At 61.6% G+C, this 22,156-nt stretch overlaps 1 protein-coding gene across 1 annotated transcript; it reads left to right on the forward strand.

Annotated features, from left to right (window-relative positions):
• The first annotated feature begins 573 nt into the window (after nucleotides 1-573).
• Nucleotides 574-16,049, forward strand: CDC42BPG (CDC42 binding protein kinase gamma). Its single transcript, XM_075548015.1, has 36 exons — nucleotides 574-771; nucleotides 3,092-3,183; nucleotides 3,275-3,358; nucleotides 3,667-3,762; nucleotides 3,870-4,018; nucleotides 4,379-4,472; nucleotides 4,642-4,842; nucleotides 4,949-5,197; nucleotides 5,553-5,635; nucleotides 6,277-6,374; nucleotides 6,457-6,537; nucleotides 6,699-6,799; nucleotides 6,881-7,060; nucleotides 7,271-7,506; nucleotides 7,604-7,679; nucleotides 7,837-7,943; nucleotides 8,039-8,153; nucleotides 8,246-8,394; nucleotides 8,476-8,564; nucleotides 8,819-8,871; nucleotides 8,967-9,068; nucleotides 9,157-9,216; nucleotides 9,397-9,502; nucleotides 9,671-9,804; nucleotides 9,884-10,023; nucleotides 10,121-10,202; nucleotides 10,772-10,988; nucleotides 11,726-11,788; nucleotides 11,916-12,512; nucleotides 13,538-13,635; nucleotides 13,720-13,804; nucleotides 13,938-14,061; nucleotides 14,168-14,285; nucleotides 14,526-14,649; nucleotides 14,767-14,852; nucleotides 15,672-16,049. The coding sequence occupies exons 1-36, from the start codon at nucleotides 612-614 to the stop codon at nucleotides 15,726-15,728; spliced, it is 4,686 nt and encodes a 1,561-aa protein (XP_075404130.1). The 5' UTR covers nucleotides 574-611; the 3' UTR covers nucleotides 15,729-16,049.
• The last annotated feature ends 6,107 nt before the right edge of the window (nucleotides 16,050-22,156 follow it).

A 22,156-nucleotide genomic window follows, 5' to 3' on the forward strand; every position in this document is an offset into this window, starting at 1 on the left:
TGGGGAGACAGAAAGGTGTGCCCAGAACTGACCAGGGAGGGAGCGGACTACAATTCCCATCGGGCTCCGGGCCCGCGGGAGGCCCCCCCCCTCACCCCCTCAGCCCTTCTTGAGCCAAGAAGAAGTCGCCACTGTCCAGGGGGCAAGGGGCGCTGCAGTAGCCCAGGAACCCCCCACCTAGGTTGGGGGCCGGCCAGGTCACCGGCAGGGTTGAGACTGGGGCCGCCCGGGGGTTGGGGTGTCCGATTGGTCGGCCCGGCCCTCTGGGATCCCGGCCCGGTCCCGCCCCGCAGGAGTTACTTTAGGGGTCCGCCCCCTCACTTCTGGGCCGGGAGTTGGCCCTGCCCCCGCGCGCCTCCGCCCGCCCACCTTCCCGTCCAGCCGCGGCTCCCATTGGCCGGCGCGCACCTGCCCGTCCGTCGGGGGGCGTGGCCGGGGCGGGGCGCGGCGGCCAGGTGAGGGTGCGGCGGCCGCGGCGGAGGAGGGTGACAGCGGGGAGGGCGCGCGGGCGGGGGGTGGGGGGAGGGCGCGCGGCCGGCCGGGAGCACCGACGGGCGTGCCGGCATGCGGGCGGCCCGGTTCTAGCCCTGCGCGGGGCTCCGGCCGCAGCCATGGAGCGGCGGCGGCGCGCGCTGGAGCGGCTGGCGCGGGACGAGGCCGGCGGCGGCCCGGGGCTCGACGGCCTCCTGGACCTGCTGCTGGGGCTGCACCAGGAGCTCAGCAGCGCCCCGCTGCGGCGGGAGCGCCACGTCGCGCAGTTCCTGAGCTGGGGTGAGTGGCGGGGGCGGGGGCGGGGCGGAGGGCGGCCCGAGGGACACCGCGCGTCTAGACCCTTGGCCACCGCACGCGCCATTCCCACCGGGGCCCACACCCTCCAGGCGCTCCTCGCAGGCCCGCCTGCACTGGTGCTCCCCATCACCTGCCACCGCGCACAGGGTGTCGCCGACCTCCCCACCTGTCCGTGACACCTGCACACACGTTCCCAGCACTCAGGGCCACACAAGCACACACAGAAAGATGTTCCCTAGCGCAGACCTAGCCCCCCTCCCGCCCCCATCCAGGTACCGGATGCAGAGGTGGCCTTGCTGGTTGGCCCCCCACCAACCCTCATACACACACACATTCGCTTACTCTGCATAAGCCCACCCAAAACACACATGCTTTGGACCCTGGAGTTCATGGGGAGACACAGGGAGCTTCATCCTACAGAGCACCCCAGCCACACCACCCTAACATGCTCACCTGCGCCTCCACTTCCACTCTCAGACCACAGGTAGGGGACACCTGTGTACATCCCCACACATCTGTCCTCTCTACACAAGGCTGTCCCCATCTGGACACAGCAACCTGCCTTGGCCCCTTTGTCCATGCCAGCTGCTGGCAGGCTACCCGAGAGAGCTGCCACTGGGCAGAGATGGGGGCCTACCTGGAGGTGGATCTGTGCTTTTTCCTTATTGGTGAATCTGTCTTCAGGAGTGGCTGACCCCGGCTGACCCTGAGCCCAGGATCTTGGGGCACTGGCCCAACCCAGAGACTCCCTAGTCACACCTGGCCTGGCGGGCGGGGTGAGCGGGTGTTTGTCCAGTAAGTGATTAGCGTTCCTGGCTCTCCTGAGTGCTGGCCAGGCACAGAGCCCCGGCCTGGCATGGTTGGGGGCCTCCTGCCCAAGTGTGCTGGCAAGCCGGGCACAGCTTCAGCCCATTCCTCCCCGGGGAGATCTTGGACCCAGCCTGCCCATGTCCTGGGCCTCCTCTCTATATGCCTGTGTCTGACTCTGCTCTCACCAGGCCCTGTGAGCCTGTCTCTCTCTCTCTCTCTCTCTCTCTCTCTGGCTCTGTCTCGCTCTCATGCACTCCTCCCTACCTGCCTCTGGCACTGTTGCCTGGGACCCCAGCGTGTTGGGGGCCTGTTGACATCTCCCCAGGTAACTCATTGGGCCATGACTCACTCCTCTCCTGCCCCAACTTGTCCCTGCTCCTGCCCCAGAGTGCCCCCCTCCCCTCCCAGAAGGTGAGGGGGCTGAGCAGCTGGACTAGGACCCTTTCAGCGAGGGTCCTAGACATGGTCCCTAGCTGGCTGGTGAGTAGCCACCTCTTGGATGCCTGTGGCCACTTGTGGCCTCTCCACGGAGACTTGGGAATAAAAACCTGGGCACTCCCACCCCACCCCCGCTGCGGGGCTTCTTCCAGATGAACCTGTGGAACTGCTCTCTGACTCCCCCCCTCAGGCCCGCCCAGCTAGCTAGCAGGGAGTTCACCTCCTGGCGGGAGAAACTGAGGCAGGGGGCCAGCCCTTAGCTATCCCCATCCCCACTGGGCACTCCTGGCTTCCCTGAGCTTCCTCCAGGCCTGGGGCTACTCCTGGGTTGGGTGGGGGACTAGGAGGGCCCCTCCTGGGGAGCCAAGTCGAAGGGAAGGTGGAGGCCCTACCGGGCCCCAGTTGGAGGAGGTAGGCCCAGAGTTGCAGGGCTGGTCCGGCTGGGAGGGGTCTTGCGTGCTTACGCCCTCGGATGCCAGTGGACTGGACGCACCAGCCAGGAGAGCTTCCCTCAGCCTGGATTTGGAGTCTCGAGAACCTGGGCCCACTGAGGCAGCCTTCCCCCCCAGCCCTGCAGGACCAGCTCGTCTTACCTGTCCTCTGGGGCTGCCCATGTCGCTGTGTCTGCAGGGTCTCTGGACCCAGGCCCACAGCTCCTATTGGAGGAGTCCCAGCTTCTCTGGGGACAAGGAATGTCACCCATCCGGTCCCCCCTGACAGGCTCCGCCTGGCACTGCTGGGAGCCAAGCACTGCGGTTGGTGTGAAAGTGGTGCCACCAGCAGCCCTAGAATGCCCTGGTCAGCCAGTGTCAGCCCCCACCCCAGGCAGGAAAGAACTACAAGTCCCATCAGCACCCTGGGGTAGAGGCAGCCTGAAGTCTGGGGCTGGGTCCCAGAGCCCTGAATTCAGGGAAGTCAGAGGGCTAGGTGGTGGGCAGAGGCAGCGCCTCCACCTTCTGCCCCTCTGCGCTGCTGCCTCCTCCTTGCCATCCTCCCTGGGAGGACATCCCTGTCCACCCCCCAGTGCCCTGAACCCCTCTTTGTACCCCCTCAGCCAGCCCCTTCATCGCGAAGGTGAAAGAGCTGCGTCTGCAGAGAGAAGACTTTGAAATCTTGAAGGTGATTGGCCGAGGAGCCTTTGGGGAGGTGAGCAGAGTAGCCGGCAGGGAGTGGGGGGCTGGGGAGGATGCTGCTTGCACCCCAACAGCTCGCTGACCCCACCTCCCCGTGGCCACAGGTTGCCGTGGTGAGGCAGAGGGACAGTGGACAGATCTTTGCCATGAAAATACTGCATAAGTGGGACATGCTGAAGCGGGCCGAGGTCAGTTTTGGGACCCACCAATGGTCAGGGGCACCCATGGGCATCCAGACAGAGACCGGGCATTGCAGCCAAACAAGCCGAGGGTGCTATCCCCAACATCTCCCCGCCCCCCGGTCAATCTTAGCCACAAGCCTTTCTTAAAAACCAGTAAGGTTGGTCCATGCCCTTTAGGACAACATGGAGGCCCATTGCCTAGGGTAGAGCACGGCTGGACCTGCCATCAGCCTCCTGGACTCACGGGGTGGGGGGGGGGTGTTCTTTTTCTTTGGGGCCCTGATCCCGCCCACCTCTCCCCTCACCTGCTACAGACTGCCTGCTTCCGAGAGGAGCGTGATGTCCTGGTGAAGGGGGACAGCCGTTGGGTGACCGCTCTGCACTACGCTTTCCAGGACGAGGAGTGCCTGGTGAGGCCACTTGGCAGGGTGGGGCAAATGACCCCAGAGGCCAGGGGCACTGAGGTACCCGCGCCCCCTGCCCCCAGCTGATCTCTGTCCGTACCCCCACCCCCCAGTACCTGGTGATGGACTACTATGCCGGGGGGGACCTCCTCACCCTGCTGAGCCGCTTCGAGGACCGCCTCCCACCAGAGCTGGCCCAGTTCTACCTGGCGGAGATGGTGTTGGCCATTCACTCATTGCACCAGCTTGGCTATGTCCACAGGTGGGTGCCACCCCACCCCCAGCCCCTGCTGCCTGGCCCCAGTTAGATAAGCACACCCTGCCTTGCTGCACCAGTCCTTTTTCCAAAATGTGTGGATGATGGGGGTACCATTGCCCCCACATCCCTGCTGAGAACATCAGCTTGGCTCCTGGCCCTGTGACTGTGGTGGGGTCTACACCTGGGGTCTGTGAACCCTGCGCCCTCCCACTGCCCCTGAGTCCATGAGCCCCACCCCTCCTGTCTTTCCGCCCACTCCTCACCCACGTGTGCACGCGGGAGCGCGTGGGAGCACACCCAAGTGGCTACCCGCACATCCCCACGCTGCCTGTCAGCCCCGCCCCTGTCCCCTGCCCTTCTCAGGGACATCAAGCCGGACAACATCCTGCTGGACATGAACGGGCACGTCCGCCTGGCCGACTTCGGCTCCTGCCTGCGTCTCAACAACAGTGGCATGGTGAGGCCCCTGCCCTGGAATGAGGGTTCCCTCAACATGCAGGGGGGCGGGGTCCGGGGGCATCAAGAGGGCCAGCGAGGCGTTGTTTCAGGAGGCGGGGCTAGCAGGGCAGCCACGCCCCAGGCTGTCGGCATTGCGCTTTCACAGCCCGCCCCCCCACCCCCCGCAGGTGGACTCCTCAGTGGCAGTGGGGACGCCGGACTACATCTCCCCTGAGATCCTGCAGGCCATGGAAGAGGGCAAGGGCCACTATGGCCCCCAGTGCGACTGGTGGTCTCTGGGGGTCTGCGCCTACGAGCTCCTCTTTGGGGAGACACCTTTCTATGCTGAGTCCCTGGTGGAGACTTACGGCAAGATCATGAACCACGAGGTGGGCTGTCAGGCTCTGGAGGCCCCCGGGGGAGGGGTGGACCCGAGGCGCCTGCCCAGGCAGCTGGCACCCCAGCCCCACACACACCTCCCCTTTCGGCCGGCAGGACCATCTGCAGTTCCCCGAGGATGCGCCCGATGTGCCGGCCAGCGCGTGCGACCTAATCCGCCAGCTGCTGTGCGGTCAGGAAGAGCGCCTGGGCCGCGGTGGACTGGGCGACTTCCAGAAGCACCCCTTCTTCGAGGGAGTGGACTGGGAACGGCTGGCCACCAGCACTGCCCCCTACATCCCCGAGCTACGAGGGCCCGTGGACACCTCCAATTTCGACGTGGATGACGACACCCTCAACCACTCAGTAGGTGGTCGGTCACGAGAGAGCTGCTTGAACCCTGACCGACATTCCCCAGGGACCCCCGCGTGTGCCTCAGAGTAGCCCGGACTGGGGAGGAGGCCTGTGGATCCCAGGGACTCGGGGGTGTTCTGTGCTCCCTGGGGGGTGGCTGTAATGAGGTGGGGGTCCTACCAAGTGAAGGACCTTCCTTTGACCCCAAATGGGGTGCTAACAGCTAAAGCTCCCTGCAGCCCTGCCTTGAGTCGTTTTACCCCAGCCCCTCCCCCAGGTTGTACCTGAGCGGAGCGGGGTGAGCCGAGTGGGGTGGGCTTGCCCTTTCCAAGGGCAGCTTCAGCCTGGACTCCTCTTCCTCTTTCAGGCCACCCCGCCGCCGCCACCCTCCCATGGGGCCCTCTCGGGTCACCACCTGCCCTTCGTGGGCTTCACCTATACTTCGCCCAGGTGAGTCTACCCCTCCCTCTCTGCGGAGCTCCTCCTGGTGGGGAGCTCAGCTGCCTGGCCTGAAGGGGGCTGGATGGCACTGCCTGTGCCTGCATGCACCAGGTGCGCAGGAAGTGCCCTCTGAGCCCTGAGGAGAACAACCCCATCTCAGCTGAGAACGCCCCGTCTCTGAGCCAGGGGCTTGGAGCTTGAAAGGCCCTCCCTGCTCCCGGGCCTCACTGGTGCCTCTGAGGCCCGGGGAGCTGTGAGCCCAAATCATAGAGTCCTTGAGGCCCTGGTGTTGCAGCTTTTGTCCTCTTAGGAAACAGAGACCCATGTGCCTCAGGTTCAAGGTCACGTAGGACCAAGGCTGGCCCTTGAACTTGGGCCCTGGGAGCCCTGTAGCCACAGCCTTAGGCTGCAACATGGGGGGCTGCCTGGCCACCTCCCAAGGGGCCTCGTCACCCTACCCCTCCTCGGCGGCACGGCACCGTCACAGTCTCTGGTTCTCTTGCCTTCCCCGGCTGGCTTGGGGCTGGTATTGGGATAGGTGCACCCTGGGTCGTTCTTGGCTGAATGAGTGAGCAGACGAGCAGACGCAGGAGGGGGCTTTGGGGAGTGGGTGTGTGCCAACCCTCCTGGTCCTGCTCTCCCCGCCCTAGTCCTGCTCCCGAGGGCAGTTTGGAGCGGCTGGCTGCCCTGGAGAGGAAGCTCGTGTGTTGGGAGGAGGAGAAGGCAGAGCTGGTTCAGAAGCTCCGTGGTACGTGGGGGTTCCAGACCCACTGTGGGTGGGGGGTGCCTGGAGCCAGACTGGATGCTCACTGTGACCCCTCCCCTCACAGAGGCCCAGCAGCTGCCCTCAGACTCCCAGGAGCTGGAGACGCTACGCAAGGAAGTGCTGACCTTACGGGAGAGACTGTCAGGTACCCCCACCCCACCCCCACCCTCCCCCAGAGCACCCAGTCCAACCTGGGCTGGAGGCTGGCGAGCCACGTGGTCTCAGGGAAGCGCCTGGAACTGTCTGTGGGGTGCCAGCCTAGGCTGGGTGTTCCACACGTGTCATTTCCATGACTGCTCCCCGCAGAGGCGCTGAGGGACAGCACAGCCCGCCTGTCCCAGACAGATGGGCCCCCTGAAGGCAGCCTCAGCCAGGACCTACGCCGGGAGAGAGACCAGCTCCGCCAGGTGAGAGCCGGAAGGCAGTGGATGGGTCCGTGCTGGCCAGTCTGTTGCTGACCCAGGCCTGGCCTCCCCTTCTGAGCACAGGAGCTGGCTGAGGCACGGGCCGGGCTCGGTGTCTTGGCCCAGGAGTTGTGCCAGGCCCAGGGGCATCAGGAGGAGCTGCTCCAGCTGCTTCAGGAGACCCAGGAGAGAGAGGCGGCCGCGGCCAGCCAGAAACAGGCCCTGAGCGCCCAGCTGGAGGAAGTGCAGGGTGCCCAGAGTGAGGTGGGTGCTGTGGGGCGGGGTTGGGGTGGAGCAGCTGGAAGTTTGGGGAGCTAGGGACTCCATGTTTCTCTGCACCACTCCCCTGCAGTCGACCGAGGACTGAGGAGGGGCCAGGGCGGTGGGACTGCAAGGTCAGCTGCAAGGCCTGTGGGGGGAGGAGCCAGGGTGGGCATGGTCAGCATTGCCTGCCCCTGTCGCACCCCATCCCAGCTGGAGGCCCAGGCAGCCACCCTGCGCCAGGAGGTGACCCGGCTACAGAGGCGGCGGGAGCTGAGCCTGGAGAAGGAACGAGCTCAGGGAGGGCAGCAGCCTCGGCCCCTCCAGCCCGTGCACACAGCCCCTGAGACCAACGGCACAGGGCCTCCCAGGGGCTGGCCGCAGGAGGTCCAGCTGCAGGAGGAGGTGGCCACCCAGCAGGGGCAGCTAGACCAGACCAGCAGTCAGGGGTGAGCCAGGTGGCATGGGCAGGTAGCTGGGCCTCTTGGGTGGGGTAGCTGGGGGCTGGGCTCACATACTCCCCTCCACCTGCCGGACCCTCTACAGGCTGCAGAGCGGGAAGGAGGAAGCCTTGGCCAAGCTGCAGGAGGAGAACCAGCAGCTGATTCAGGCGCAGAAGCGGGTGAGCAGGGGGCTGAGGGCAGCATGGACAGACAGACAGCTGGGTAGGTGGGTGGACGGAGCTGCTGCCAGGGGTGTGGGGCAGGCTGGCTCCCTGCTCTGACCCCCTTGCTGGTGGGCCAGCTGTAGTGGGTGACCCACCTCTCTGCTGCCCACAGCTAGCGGCTGAGCTGGAGCAGGAGCAGCGGAGCATGCAGCGGCTGGAGGGGCAGCGACGGGAGACAGAGAGCAACTGGGAGGCCCAGATCGCTGACATCCTGGGCTGGTGGATGCCCTGGACTGGAGGGGGTGGGGGGTGCTGGGTGGAACTCGGGCTGGAGCTGAGGGCCTGACCGCTGACCCTGAGCCCTTTCCCGCCAGGGTGAACGATGAGAAGGTCTCCAGGGGCTACCTGCAGGCCCTAGCCACTAAGATGGCCGAGGAGCTGGAGTCCCTGCGGAACGTGGGTACTCAGACGCTCCCTGCCCGGCCGCTGGTAAGCAAATGCCCGGCGGGGGAGGAATAGCAGAGGGGGTGGACATGGAGCGCCCGGTGGGCATCTCACCTGGGCACCCCGCGGCCGGCCAGGACCACCAGTGGAAGGCCCGGCGGCTGCAGAAGATGGAGGCTTCGGCGCGGCTGGAGCTGCAGTCGGCCCTGGAAGCCGAGATCCGAGCCAAGCAGAGCCTGCAGGAGCGGCTGACGCAGGTGCAGGAGGCCCAGCTGCGGTCTGAGAGGTGAACGAGGCTGGCAGGGGTCCGGGGGCCTGCGGGGCCCTGTGGAGCAGCCCATGGTGAGCCTTTCGGGTCCTTCCCCAGGCGCCTGCAGGAGGCCGAGAGGCAGAGGCAGGGCCTGCAGCAGGAGCTGGCCACACTGCGTGAGGCGCTGCAGGCCCGAGGCCCGGGCGGTGAGTGGCCAGCCACACCTTCCCAGGATGGTGCCGGGAGGGTTCAGCCACCGGAGAGGCTGCCGGTGGGCCCCGAGTTTGTGCCTAGAACCTGCCACCACCTGCCCTCAGCCCACACTAAGCACCTGCTCTGTGCAGGCCATGCCAGTAGCCCCTGTGTAATCCGAGGCCCTGGGGGTCCCTGGTTCCTCCGGAGCAGGGCTTAGGACTGGGCCAGGGAGCCCACCCCCAGTGACCCTGCCCTCTCTGTCCAGACGCCAAGCCGACCAGCTCCCTGCTTCCCTTCCTGTCCTTCTGGAGTTCAGAGGTGAGTCCTGGGAAGTGGCTGCTGTGGGGAGGTGGGGGATAGCAGGAGCCACACAAGGCCCTGACCTTGCCCCCCACCCCGCCCACCATCCCCAGAAGGAGTCCGCCAAGGACTCAGGCATTGCCGTAGAAAGCCCGAGGCTGGGATGTCCGGAGCCAGAGCTGAGGCCGGAGGGCCGTCGCAGCCTGCGCATGGGGGTAAGCCAGCGGGGTTCCTAGGACGGGGAGAGCCTGGCACCCGCCTGCTGCCCACCCTTCACCTCTCTGCTCACCCTACTCCTCGCAGGCGGTCTTCCCCAGGGCACCTTCTTCCACCACAGCCCCTGCGGAAAGTCCTCCTGCTAAGGTCAGTGGCCGCCCTTCTCCCTTAGGGCCAGAACATGGGTGTCGGTCGGGGTGTCCCCATGGCACTGAGTCAGAGTACTGTGGCCTCAGCCAGCCCAGCCTGGCCCCCAGGAGCCTCAGGGATGGGTGTGAGGCCCCAGAAGCCATGGCCAGGCTCAGAGTGATGGCCCTTTCTCTCTAGCCCGGCTCACACGTGCTGCGTCCCCGGACCTTCCCCTCTCCCACTAAGTGTCTCCGCTGCACCTCGCTGATGCTGGGCCTGGCCCGCCAGGGCCTCCGCTGTGACGGTAAGGACCCTGCACCCCTCCCTTCATGGGGGTGGAGTGGGGAGTGTGATGGGGCAGGGGGCTGCTGCCTCCAAGTCCCTACTAAGTTTCTCCCCTCCCTGGGTGGGGAAGTGTTTCCAGTTGTCCGGGGCCTCTGTGATTACAAGCCCCGCTCCCCTTTCCCCACAGCCTGTGGCTACTTCTGCCACTCCGCCTGTGCCCTGCAGGCCCCTCTGTGCCCTGTGCCCCCAGAGCAGCTCTGCACGACCCTGGGAGTGCACCCCGAGACGGGCACGGGCACCGCCTACGAGGGCTTCTTGTCGGTGAGCTGGGCAGGGAGGCGGGAGGCGGGAAAGGCAAGAGGGCCTGTCGGGTCCCACCACCACGCCCGACTTCCTCCAGGTGCCCCGGCCCTCGGGCGTTCGCCGCGGCTGGCAGCGCGTCTTTGCAGCACTCAGTGACTCCCGCCTGCTGCTGTTCGATGCCCCCGACCCCCGGCTCAGCCCAGCCAGCGGGGCCCTCCTCCAGGCGCTGGACTTGAGGTGGGTGCAGGGCAGGGGTGTGGGGTGAGGCCAGTAGGGGGGACAGGGGCGGCCACAGAGGCATGTCCTCTGACCTGCCCCTCCATGGTCATCCCAGGGACTCCCAGTTCTCAGCCACCCCCGTCCTGGCCTCTGACGTCATCCACGCCCATACCAGGGACCTGCCACGAATCTTTATGGTGAGTCCCTGCGTGAGCCAGATCTCGGACATCCTCCCCCTCGCCTCCGTGGGAACGCGGCCTCCCTGTGCTGCCCCACCTTCCCTACGGGACTGGCCGTGCCCTGCCCAGATCCTCTGTGACTCTCCGCTGCCCTAGGCCCACAGTCTGCCCCTGCTGGTACTGTGGCCTGCTTCCTCACTTCCAAGAGAGCCCTGTGGGCCTCACTGCTTGGCTTGGCACATTCTGTCTCCTCTGCCCATAACCCCCTACCCCCTGGGGACCCCAGCCCCTCGAGACCCCCAGCCCTTCACCCACCTGGACTCAGCCCAGTCACGCCACCTGTCCCTACAACTCTTCCTGCACCTCTTGAACTGAGTGGGGGGCCCTTCCCGTGTTCCCACAATGCCCCAGCCTCTCCTAGTGTGGTCCTGCCCACACGAGGCTGAAACGGTCACACCTGGCCTAGCCCTGCACCTGGCGGGCACCACAAGCAGCTGGTGCAGATGGGGGAGGATGAGGGGGGGGTGAGGAGGGGAGGCTGGCCCTGGGCCCAGTGCCGTGCGCCCAGCCCTGGTCGCTGCTCACAGGTGACGGCCTCCCAGCTCGCAGTGCCACCCACCACGTGCACCGTGCTGCTGCTGGCCGAGAGCGAGGCAGAGCGCGAGCGCTGGCTGCAGGTGCTGGGTGAGCTGCAGCGGCTGCTGCAGGAGATGCGGCCCCGGCCCTGGCCCGTGTACACCCTCAAGGAGGCCTACGACAACGGGCTGCCGCTGCTGCCCCACACGCTCTGCGCTGCCATCATCGGTGAGCCCCCGGGGACCTGCCATCACTGCCCGGTCCCTGCAGCCACAGCAGACAGACCCTCTGAGTGTCCACTGAGACGCCCTCCTCCTGCGGGAGCAACCCTGGGAGGAGGGGCGGAGGCCTTGTGTCTCCGTGTCCTGAAAGAGACCCTCACGCCGAGGACGGGTCAGAGGCTCTGGACACAGACAAACAGGGCGATCGATGATGGTGCTGGTGATCCTGGGCAGCCGGGTGGCCCTTCCAGGCCTCCCTGACAGGGAGGAGTGCCCACCAAGGCCCTCAGCCTCTCCCTGTGGTCACTCAGGGTGCAGCCACAGGAGAGATTGCTGGTCCCTGGCCAGTCAAGCTGGAGGGGTGAGGGCGCTTGCTGAGTAGGGACAGCTGCAGATGGGGACTCTGCTGACCAGAACTGGCACCCCTTCCGACCTCTCCCTCCTAGGAGTTCTGTGCCTAAACCACCTTTACGGTCCTGTTACACAAGGGGAAACTGAGGCTCAGGGAGGGTGGCTGGCTTACTCCAAATTCCAGAGTTCAAGGTGACAAGCCTCTGACCCTGCCCCCACCCCCACCCCTGCAGCCCTCTCCCCACCAAAGCTGGCTCAGGTGCTGCGAGAGAAAGATGCCGTTGGGGAGGGGCGTCGGGGTCCCCATCCCCGTTTCCTTCAGGGAACCAGAGCCCCGGCAAGGGCAGGCCGATGAGCAGGGAGACTGACCTTTGACCTCTGACCCTCTCCCAGACCAGGACCGGCTTGCCCTGGGAACTGAGGAGGGGCTGTTTGTGATCCATCTGCACAGCAATGGTACCTGCCTCCCCACCCCCACCCCGGGGGCCGGGGTGGACCGAGTGAGGTTGGCCCTGTGGGCAGGTGGGGACTCATGCCCTCACCCACCAGCTGGTGATGCCCTCTCCGCCTACCCCACCCGCAGACATCTTCCAGGTGGGCGAGTGCCGGCGGGTGCAGCAGCTGGCTGTGAGCCCCTCCGCCGGCTTGCTGGTCGCGCTGTGTGGCCGCGGCCCCAGCGTGCGCCTCTTCGCCCTCGAGGAGCTGGAGAACTCGGAGGCCTCGGGCACCAAGATCCCCGAGTCTCGGGGCTGCCAGGCGCTGGCCGCAGGGCGCATCCTGCAGGCCCGCACCCCTGTGCTGTGTGTGGCCGTCAAGCGCCAGGTGCTCTGTTACCAGCTGGGGCCCGGCCCGGGGCCCTGGCAGCACCGCATCCGGGAGCTGCAGGCGCCAGCGCCCGTGCAGAGCCTGGGGCTGCTGGGTGACCGGCTGTGCGTGGGCGCAGCTGGGACCTTCACCCTCTACCCGCTGCTCAACGAGGCCACGCCCTTGGTGCTGGGGGCCAGGCTGGTGTTGGAGGAGCCGCCATCCCGCGGGGGCCTGGGTGAAGCCCTGGGTGCCGTGGAGCTGAGTCTCAGCGAGTTCCTGCTGCTCTTTACCACTGCCGGTGTCTACGTGGATGGTACCGGCCGGAAGTCCCGGGCCCACGAGTTGCTGTGGCCTGCCGCCCTGACGGGCTGGGGTAAGGCCTGGGGAGGGGAGGGCCGGGAGGGGCTGGGCTGTGGACACTGACTATGTACACCACGACCGTGGGGAATGAGGCAGCGTGCCTCCCAAACTCCTGGGCTTGATTCGGTGCTCCTCCACGGCCTGATTCCAATTGTCCCCGGGAAGCTGCTCACGCCCCCCCAGAGCTCCCTTCCTCTCCGTGCCTGGAAAACTGAATCCTGTCCAGCTCCAGGGTCCGCTCAGCCTTGAGCTGGCCGGCATCCACACACCCGAGGTCCAGGCCAACTGTCATTGCCCCCTCTCTTGGGCCGTGCCCCTTCTTTGTTCCCTCACCCCTTTGTTTGGACCCCTGCTCTGGACTTCATCACTTTCAGCTGCAGTGCGGGAGGCTGCTGGGGCCACTGTAGGTTAATAGGAGTTGGGCTGTGAAACTCAAGGTCGCAGTTCAAACCCACCAGCTGCTACTTGGGAAGAAATATGAGGCTGTGTGCTCCTGTAGCAATTTTGTTCCGGAAACGCGGGAATGGTTGTGTCCTGCTGCTCGGTAGAGGACACGATGAGTTTGAATTGGCTCGATGGTGGCGTTAGTGTTGTGACAGGCTTCGGACACTGAGACCGGCAGCATGTGCTAGGCTGTTTGCCTCACTCTCATCCAGGACTCAGCAGAGCAGGCACACCTGGGAGCTCTGGACGTGTGGGGAGTGAATGAATGAATCAATGGGGCGGAGGAGGGGTCTGGTATTCACTCAGAGCCGGTGGTGCAAGACCTGGAAGATGGCATGCCAGTTCCTAGCTGTGGTTCTTCCTGGGGTGGGGCTGAGCATCACACAGAGTGGTGCAGAAAACAGAGCCCTGCTGAGGGGTGAGCAGGAATGGACCCCGGCTGGGGCGGCCAGGGATGGTCTCCCAGAGCGCGAGGGGGTCGCTGCTGCGGCCACGGCACAGGGTATGGCAGTTACAGAGAAGGACTCAGGCTCAGAGAGGTGCCTGGCTAGCCAAGACTTCACAGCACAGCCCCGCCCCCGCCCCCACCCCCAGGTTACGCGGCCCCCTACCTGACAGTGTTCAGCGAGAACTCCCTGGACGTGTTTGACGTGAGGAGAGCAGAGTGGGTCCAGACAGTACCATTCAAGAAGGTGAGGGCCTCCCGGACCTTGGGCTGGGCTGGGGTCTGCTTGCAAAAGGCTGGCCTGCTGTGACCCGTGTGTCCGCTGTCCCAGGTGCGACTCCTGAACCCCGAGGGCTCCCTGTTCCTCTTTGGCACCGAGAAGGTCCGCCTGACCTACCTCAGGAACCGGCTGGCAGGTGAGGGAGGGAAGGAGAGGAGGGTGTGTGGGCAGGAGGGGGGCGGGGACGGACAGGTTGTGTGTGTGTGTGTGTCCGTCTGTCTGTCTGCTTTGGGGCCCTGGTGCGCCACCCAGCTCCGCCCCTTCCACAGTGAAGGACGAGTTCGACATCCCGGACCTCACGGACAACAGCCGGCGCCAGCTGTTCCGCACCAAGAGCAAGCGCCGCTTCTTCTTCCGCGTGTCGGAGGCGCAGCTGCAACAGCAGCAGCGCAGGTGCGCGTGCGGGAGGAGGGGACCTGGCGGGGTGGGGTCTCCCACTCCGGAGGTGGGCAGCCGCACGCCCTTCGCCACCTCCATGCCACCCTCCTGCCGGCCGCAGGGAGATGCTGAAGGACCCCTTCGCGCGTTCCAAGCTCATCTCGCCGCCCACCAACTTTAACCACCTGGTGCACGTCGGCCCTACCGAGGGGAAGCCCGGAGCCAAGGACCTGCCCCGGGTGAGTGCCCTGGAGCCAATCACAAGCCTCGCTGGTGAGCTCCAACCAATCGCAGGCCTGTCTTCTCAGTTTGAGCCAATCACGGGCCTCTGCAATTACCTGGGGCTGGCAGGTGGCTCCTGGCTGATCTCTGAGCACCCTGCCCCGCCCCATCTGGCCTAGTGGGACATGTTTGTCCCCTTGGGCATCCTCTTGGTGTTGACTGTCCTTCCGTTCCACCCACACTCTCTTCCCCAACAGGCTACGGAAGAGAAGGGCCGAGGTGCCCGCGGCTCCGGCCCGCAGCGGCCCCACAGTTTCTCAGAGGCCTTGCGGCGCCCCGCCTCCATGGGCAGCGATGCCCTCGCTGGAGACACGGACCCCAGTAAGGGTAGCCCCAGGGCTCCACTACCTCCGCACCCAGCCCCACCTCCTACCCTCTCAGGTGCCTCAAATTCTGACGTTGGCATTTTGTCCCCTCCCGCGCGCACACCTGCAACAGTGAAGAGGAAACCTCGGACGTCCCTGTCCAGCGAGTCCGTGTCCTGCCCCCAGGGGTCATTGAGCCCTAGTGGCTCCCTGACGCAGGTGAGCTGGGGGGCTCCTCCCTGCCCTAGCCAGAAGGGAGCAGCTGTCTGCAGGAGCCCCACCCGGTGGCTCTCCGTCTCAATGTCCACTGTGTGGTCTCCGGGGAAGGGCACCCAGCTGCCTGAGCTTTTCTCTAATGTAAAATGATCCTTTTGTGCTGAGGTGATGATCCCTGGGCTCCGTGGGGAGCTCCTGGGACCTCTAGCAGGAGGCCCTGGGGTGCAGATGGTTAAGTCAAAAGGCTGGCAGTTCAAACCCACCCAAAGGCACCTGGGAATACGTCTGCTTCTGAAAGGGAAGGCTGCCGTGATTCAGAATCACTGGTGGCAGCGGCAGCCAGCAAGCACAGAGGCCCAGGCCGAGAGCAGAGGGGCCTCCAGAGAGCCCAAGGGGAGCCACCTGGCCCCCACCCCATGCACACCCGCCAGCCACACCACCCACTCGGAGCCCTCGGGGCGTCCACATTCCTCGTGCTCTCAGACTCTTCCCTCCGCCCCGAATACCTTCCCTGTCCCCCTGGTTAAAGCCCCCCTGGCACTGCCATGGGTGTCCTACTGGTGATGTGGACTGTACTGTAGGTGCCCTGGCCCAGAGCTCCTTGGGGGTGCCCAGAGTGAAGCGTGTTTGCAGGGGACCTCGAGCTGGGTTCCAGGGTTGGCGAGTCCCCCGATTTCTTCCTGTGTTGCCCCGCACTTCAGGCTTCCTTCAAAGGCCCTGCTAGGGGCTTCTGGAAGACAGCACGTGCCACCCCCCCAACACCACCCCCGTATCTCTCCCTGCCCTAATTTCTAATGCCTCTGCCTTGTTCCCCATCGCCAGGTCTCAGAGCGGCCCAGGAGCCTCCCTCCAGCCCCGGATTCAGAGAGCTACCAGTGATGCCCTCCGGCAGGGCCCACTCCGTCCATTCCAGAACTAGAGACGCGTGGGAGCCAGGAGCCCGGGAAGTGCCGTACCGGCTGGTCCGGACATGGAGGCGCAAACTCAGGAAGGCCGGGACCTGGTAGTGCAGGGGTTTGCCTGAGTTCCCACGACTGGGGGTGGGGTGTGTGTGTCCTGTCTCCAAGCCTCTCAGCCGACTCTCCTGTCCTGTCCCAGCCAGGGTGGGTCACTGGGAATAGCACAGCCCCCACTTCCCTGGGGGCCCTGGTCTCTGGGGGTGACTGTGCCAAAGCTCTCCTGTCCAGTGCCAAGCCCTAGAGTCAGGGAGAGGGCGGGCGGGAGGGAGCGGATCCCTGGGCTGTGGTGCAGGATTCAGGCCCTGTCTGCTGTCATCAGGGCTCTCGAGGGGGCTGGAGGGAGGCTGGTCTGGGCTCTGCTTGGCGTTGGTGGGGGAGAGACAGGAGCTGCTCCTGGGAGTGGAGGTGCAGGAGGAGGTGGAGGGATGTAGGTGAAGAAGGTGAGAGAGAAGGGGGGGGGGCAAGTGTGGGGAGAGAGGAGTAGAGAGGAGAAGAGAGGAGGAGTTGAGGTGAGGACAAGGAGGAGATGAGCAAGGGGTGGAGGGAGGGGTTCTGGGAAGAGCCCAGGTGCGGTGGGGACCAGGGAAGAGTGCATTGTCATCTAAACAGCCCAGGGGACGATACTCCTAGATTGGGGGGCGGGGTAGGCGGGTGGAGATGGGGGTATTTATAAGGCTCCTTAGTGGGGAGGAGGTTACATTCTGGCCTTCCCAGAAAGGGGCGACCTTTTTCTAGAAGCTTTACCGACTCTGTATTAGGGGATCATAGAGGTCATTTTACTGTTGGTCACAGTCATTATTGCTAATTATATTGCTATTTTTATTACACCTCCCCCGGCTACTGAAGTGGAGGGGGGGGGCGCGGACCAACATGTGTATTTATCTCTTCGGATGCCATGTTCCTTGGCGGGGAGACCCCGTGCTCCAGGAACCAATAAAGACAGCTTTGTAAGCAGCTGGCCTCTTTGTCCTCCTGTGCTCCGCAGGCAGTGGTCAGGGAGCGGGAGGATAGGGTTGGGGTTGGAGGGTGGAGCAGGGGGTAGCCGGGATGATAAACACCCACCTCTCCCTCCCTCCCTTTTCATGGATCAGAAAACAAACCTAATAAAATTGTGGGGGAGAGTTTAACCAGGAAGAGTGTGACAGAATTGTGGGTGAGGGGTGGGGTGCCCCAGAATCCCTACAGGGGTGGGGAGCTGTTCTCCCAGGACAGCCAGGCAGGTGGAAGCAGGCGTGCAGCCAGACGCAGGCTGTGGCTTTAGGTAGCAGATTGTGGCCATGCTGAGCTGGAAGGCAGCCCAGAAAACAAGTCCTCGAGGACGGGGCTCTCTATTCCCGTGAAGAGGTACAGTCTTGGACACCCACAGGGGCAGTTCTGCCCTGTCCTATAGGGTCACTGTGAGCCAGGATTCACTTGAGGGCAGTGAGCTTGCCTCCCTTTGTCCAAAGACATCAGCTGCCACAAGGCCTTCGAGCTTGGCCGTGATCTTAAGAGGGCAGCCCGGGGACGTACTCAGGTGCCCAGCACTGCTTCACCCAGGCGGGCCTGGGAAGAAAGATCTGATAGGGAAAAGTCCTTGCCTGTCCTTGCCTGGCATGACCCAGGTCGTGAGTGAGCTGGGTGAGAAGGGAGTATAGGGCTTCAGAGGCCCATGCTATGTCCAGCAGCTTCCCTGCCTGTCCCTGAGGCTGGGCCCAGGAGGATCCCGGGAGCCACTGTCTAGGGAGGCTGGAAGACTCCTCCAGGTTCCAGGGTCTGGTTAAGCTGCGAGGCCCTCGGGTCTCCATCCACCTTTCGCCAAAACAGATCACTGGAAGCCCCCTTGGAGCCCAGCAATTTAAAAAAATAATAGCGTTTCATTGTGTTTTGAAGTTTTGGGGTTTTTAAAAAAACATTTTATTGGGGAATCTTACAGCTCTTATCTCCACCCATCCATGGTGTTGAGCACATTTGTACATTTGTTGCCATCACCATTTTCAAAACATTTTCTTTCTACTTGAGCCCTTGGTATCAGCTCATTTTTTTCTCTCCCGCCCTCACAAATTGTTATTTTCATATCTTACATCATCCGCTGTCTCCCTTCATCCACTTTTCTGCTGTTTGTGCCCCCACCCCACCCCCTGCCGTGGGAGGAGTAGATGCCCATCTGGGCTCGGTTCCCCCTGGATGAAGTGCTACAAAGCAAATCCACTTCCGGTTCGACCGCTGAGGCATCTTGTAACATTGCTGGCACCTCTACCACGCCCTCCTGAGGCCCCGTCCCACCTGCCTTCCCCCTGCCCCGTCCTGCCCTCTGAGTTTGGGTTCAGAGCACCCACCGTACTTTGGCTGGTTGGTCCCAGGAGAAGGGTCCTCTCAGGTTGTGGTCGCCCGGTGGGCTCGTCTATCCTTTGGTTTGAGACGGCTGCAATGTCTCTGCATCATTTGCCACAAGAGAGAATTTGCCTTTATTTAAAAAAAAGTTTTATTGGCACTTCATCCTCATGACATACAAGTCCACGACTCCTATTGAGGAGAGGTGTGCAGTCGGCACCACCTGCAATTCTGGAACATGTTCTTTGCCCTGTGCTTGGTGTTGTTCATGGATTGTTTTTAACAATTGTGGCAGCAATGGCCGCAGTAAAACGTTCTCCGGTTCCACAACGTCTCCATGTCTCATTCCGTGCCATTGATTATGCTCCTGTTGTACTGTCATCGATGTTCTTTTTCAAAGTAGTCTATGTGGAGTTACCGCGTCTCCTATCAAGCTGAGGGGATCGGGTGTGAAGGGGTGGAGGCCAGCCTGTCAATGAGGTCACAGCCAGATGATGCCTCCTTGTGAGCATGGCCTTCTCACGGGGCTTCTGGGACTCCTCTCTCTCTCCCTCCCCCTTGGTCTTCCTGTAGACTTGCCGCAAGAGCCTTCCACTCTCTGCTTCCCTTTCCTGCTGTTAAGCCACGCTGGGAGAGCTGAAGGAGCCACGTGGAGACCCCTACCACCACTGGATCCACACGACTCTTCACCCACGGCCCTGTGATCTTCCTGCACCCGGCATTGTTCCCAGCGGCCCCATGAGTCTAAAGTGGAATTTATGGACTGGTGTTGGACATATGGGCTAATATTGAACTTGTGGACGTGACCTGGGCTGGGCTGTTTCCGTCAAGACAATTGCTCTGTGACGCACAGCCCACACACGAGTGTCTCTGGGTATTTCTCTAGTCGGCCCAGACGAACATGCCACCACCATTAGCAGGCACCCCGTGCCCCCTAACCAACAGCACTTCTTCCTTCACCTGTGGTCACCATCGGTCAACTCTGGTTTCTTGCCAGTAGTTTTCTTGATAGATTTTGCCATTAAAAAAAAAAAAGCATCCACCCCTATCCCCCAACTTTTTATGTTGATGTATTTCCAGCCTGCACAAAGTCAGATCGGTTCTGGCCCCATCCACCCTCCTCCCCAGGCTCACCCATGGTCACCAACCACGCCATGGAAGGAGGAGGAGGTTTTCTGGTCCCTGCGAGATGTGTAGTCTTGGAAATCCACAGGATTCACCTGGTCCTATCAGGTCCCAGCTTCAAGTTGATGGCAGTGAGCTTGGGAGTTTGAGTCCTGTGATCGTCTTGAGGAGTCCTCGACTTGCTTCACATTTCTCTCCTGTTCTAGAAGGATCCATCTCTGGGGCCCTGACCAGCACAGCCAGGAGCGGTAGCTGGGCCCCATCTAGTTCTTCTGTCTCAGGAAGAGGAGACCACGGCTCACGTTGCCGGCTAGTCCTGCAAACTAGACCAGCTGCTTCTTGGTCTTCAGTTTCTTCTTGGTCTTCAGTTTCTTCTTGGTCTTCAGTTTCTTCTTGGTCTTCAGTTTCTTCTTGGTCTTGGGTTTCCTTCTTACTCTCTCGTTCCAGAGCAGGAGAGACCAATAGAGTCAACCTACCCTTGTCTTAAGCGTCTTAGATTTTACCAAGTGCGTGTCAGTGACCCGACTGCTGAACCTCGTTTCTTTGGAACCCTCTTCTCCCGCAAGCTCCTCTTCCATTCGGCCCAGCCACTCACGCCCAGAGTCGTACTGGGGAGTTGCCGTGGCCTGTAGTGGCCACTGACCACATGTGGCTCCTGAACACTTGAGAAGTGGCCAGTCGGAACAGAAATGAACGTGCATGTCACAGGCACAAGTAATGCAAAGACCTATTATTGGAAAAAGAAGTATGCGTATCACTAATGATTTTGATTTTGAGTTGAAGGGACATTTTAGATATCTTGGGTTAAATAAATGAATTTGCCAAATGACTTTCACCAGGTTTTTTTATTTTTACTTGTACTGTAGCTACTAGATAAACTTAAAAAAATTTTTTTCTTATTCTTTTTAAAAATCATTTTATTGGGGCTCATACAACTCATCACAATCCATACATCCATCCATTGCGTCAAGCACATTTGCACATTTGTTGCCATCATCATTCTCAAAACATTTGCTTTCTACTTGAACCCTTGGTATCAGCTCATTTCCCCCTCCCTCTCTGTCCCTTCCATCATGAACCCTTGATAATTCATGAATTATTTTGTCACTGTCTGACGCCTCCCTTCACCCACTTTTCTGTTGTCTGTCCCCCAGGGAGGAGGTTATATGTGGATCCTTGTAATTGGTTCCCCCTTTCTACCCCACCTTCCCTCCACCCTCTGGTATTGCCACTCTCACTACTACCCCTGAAGGGATCATCTGTCCTGCATTCCCTGTGTTTCCAGTTCCTATCTGTACCAGTAATTTTTTTAACTTTTAAGAAATCAAATTTATTATTTTTCCCTGAGTTTTAAAAAATCATTCCGCTGGGGGCTCTTACAGTTCTCATGACACTCCCCACATCCATCCTATCAGGTAGATCTGCAGACGTGCTGCCTCCTCATTTCCATCTTGGTAGCAGCCCCTCTTCTTTCCCTTCTCCCTCCCCTTCACACCCCTGTGCTTCCCCACCAATTACAGATTGCTCTTTCCTAGCTGACGCTGTAATTGTCTCCCTTCCGCATTTGTTATTTGCTGTAGTTTATTGTGCCAGCCTGGCCGATAAACACAAGTAGGATTAACTGAAGGGCAGAGGGATAAATGGCTCGATGAGCCTCACCTTGGTTGTTCTGTGCCTCAGTTTAAAGGGGTACACTACCTGTGGGATGCCTAGCCTGTGGACTGTGTCGCTGTAAGTTGAGGTCCCTTTAAGCCCACACGATTGGAATGTTCATCTCTGGAGCTGGGGAATGACAGTTGGGGACCTGCCTTGCTGTTTGCTGCCTGGGTATATATAGCCCAGCTCTCTCTACAGAAGGGGACTGGCACCTGGCGGCTCTCAAGCCTTAAAGGACTGCTAGTGTCTCACTGCTTTATAATTTAACAGTTAATTTCTTGTATTATCTATCTGTATATAATTTAACGATTTCTTTCTTGAATTATATATCTATCTTTATAAATATATTTATATATAATTACTAGCACTCTGGTTTGTCTCTCTAGAGAACCCTGTCCAACACATTATTCATTCCTCTTGGGGGGCGGGCTGGGAATATGGGAATATGACCAGGACTATATTCCCTGACTTGTAACAGGGAATCAGGAAATCTGGAAAACTAAATAAAAGGTAAAGTCCAAGTACATGATCCTGTTTTAAATGTCATTCCCACAGATTCTCCCCTAACAGCTCTGCTGCCTGACAGTGAGCACAGGGTTGATTCTGTCTCCCTGTAGGAGCAGACATTCTTTGATGATCTCCTCCTGCAGAGGCACCCCGCCCCCCTCATGCCTTCCCCCAGCGCAGGCATTAGATCTCCTCACCTGTGGGCTCAGGGACTTTACTGTGGTCACCACCCACCCTGTGACGTATGTAGCTGCTGAATATGCATGTCTTGTGGCTGCCTATGCAAGCCCCAGAACAACAAAGACGCCCTCTCCTCTCCCTCCCTCTCCTCCTCCTCCCTGGTTACAGTGACAGACCTGTCAACTGACGGAAAGTCCAGTCACTGGACCCAAAGACCTTGGGAACCACCGAGTCTACTGCTTGCCTGCTGTCCTCCCCCTGCCCAACCCCCAGCCCCAGTCCTTCTCAGACAGGCACCATTCCAAGGACAGCCATTCTGGCCGCATGGATGTGTTTATTTATTCAAGAAGGATTTATGAAACAGCTCTTAGAGGCCTGCTCTTCAGGTGCATGGGCTACACCCATGAATAAAACAAACACCTTCCCTTCCCTGGTGGAGCTGATGTCTCGGTGCTGCCAGAAGCTCACCCCCTCAATAAGTAAACCCAGTCAGATGCTAGAACAGAGGTTCTCCACTACGGACAGTCTGATTCTCCATGGGACAGGGGACAAGGTTTAGAGACCTTT

This window comes from Tenrec ecaudatus, chromosome 4 (genome assembly GCF_050624435.1).
Source record: "Tenrec ecaudatus isolate mTenEca1 chromosome 4, mTenEca1.hap1, whole genome shotgun sequence".
Lineage (NCBI taxonomy): Eukaryota > Metazoa > Chordata > Mammalia > Afrosoricida > Tenrecidae > Tenrec > Tenrec ecaudatus.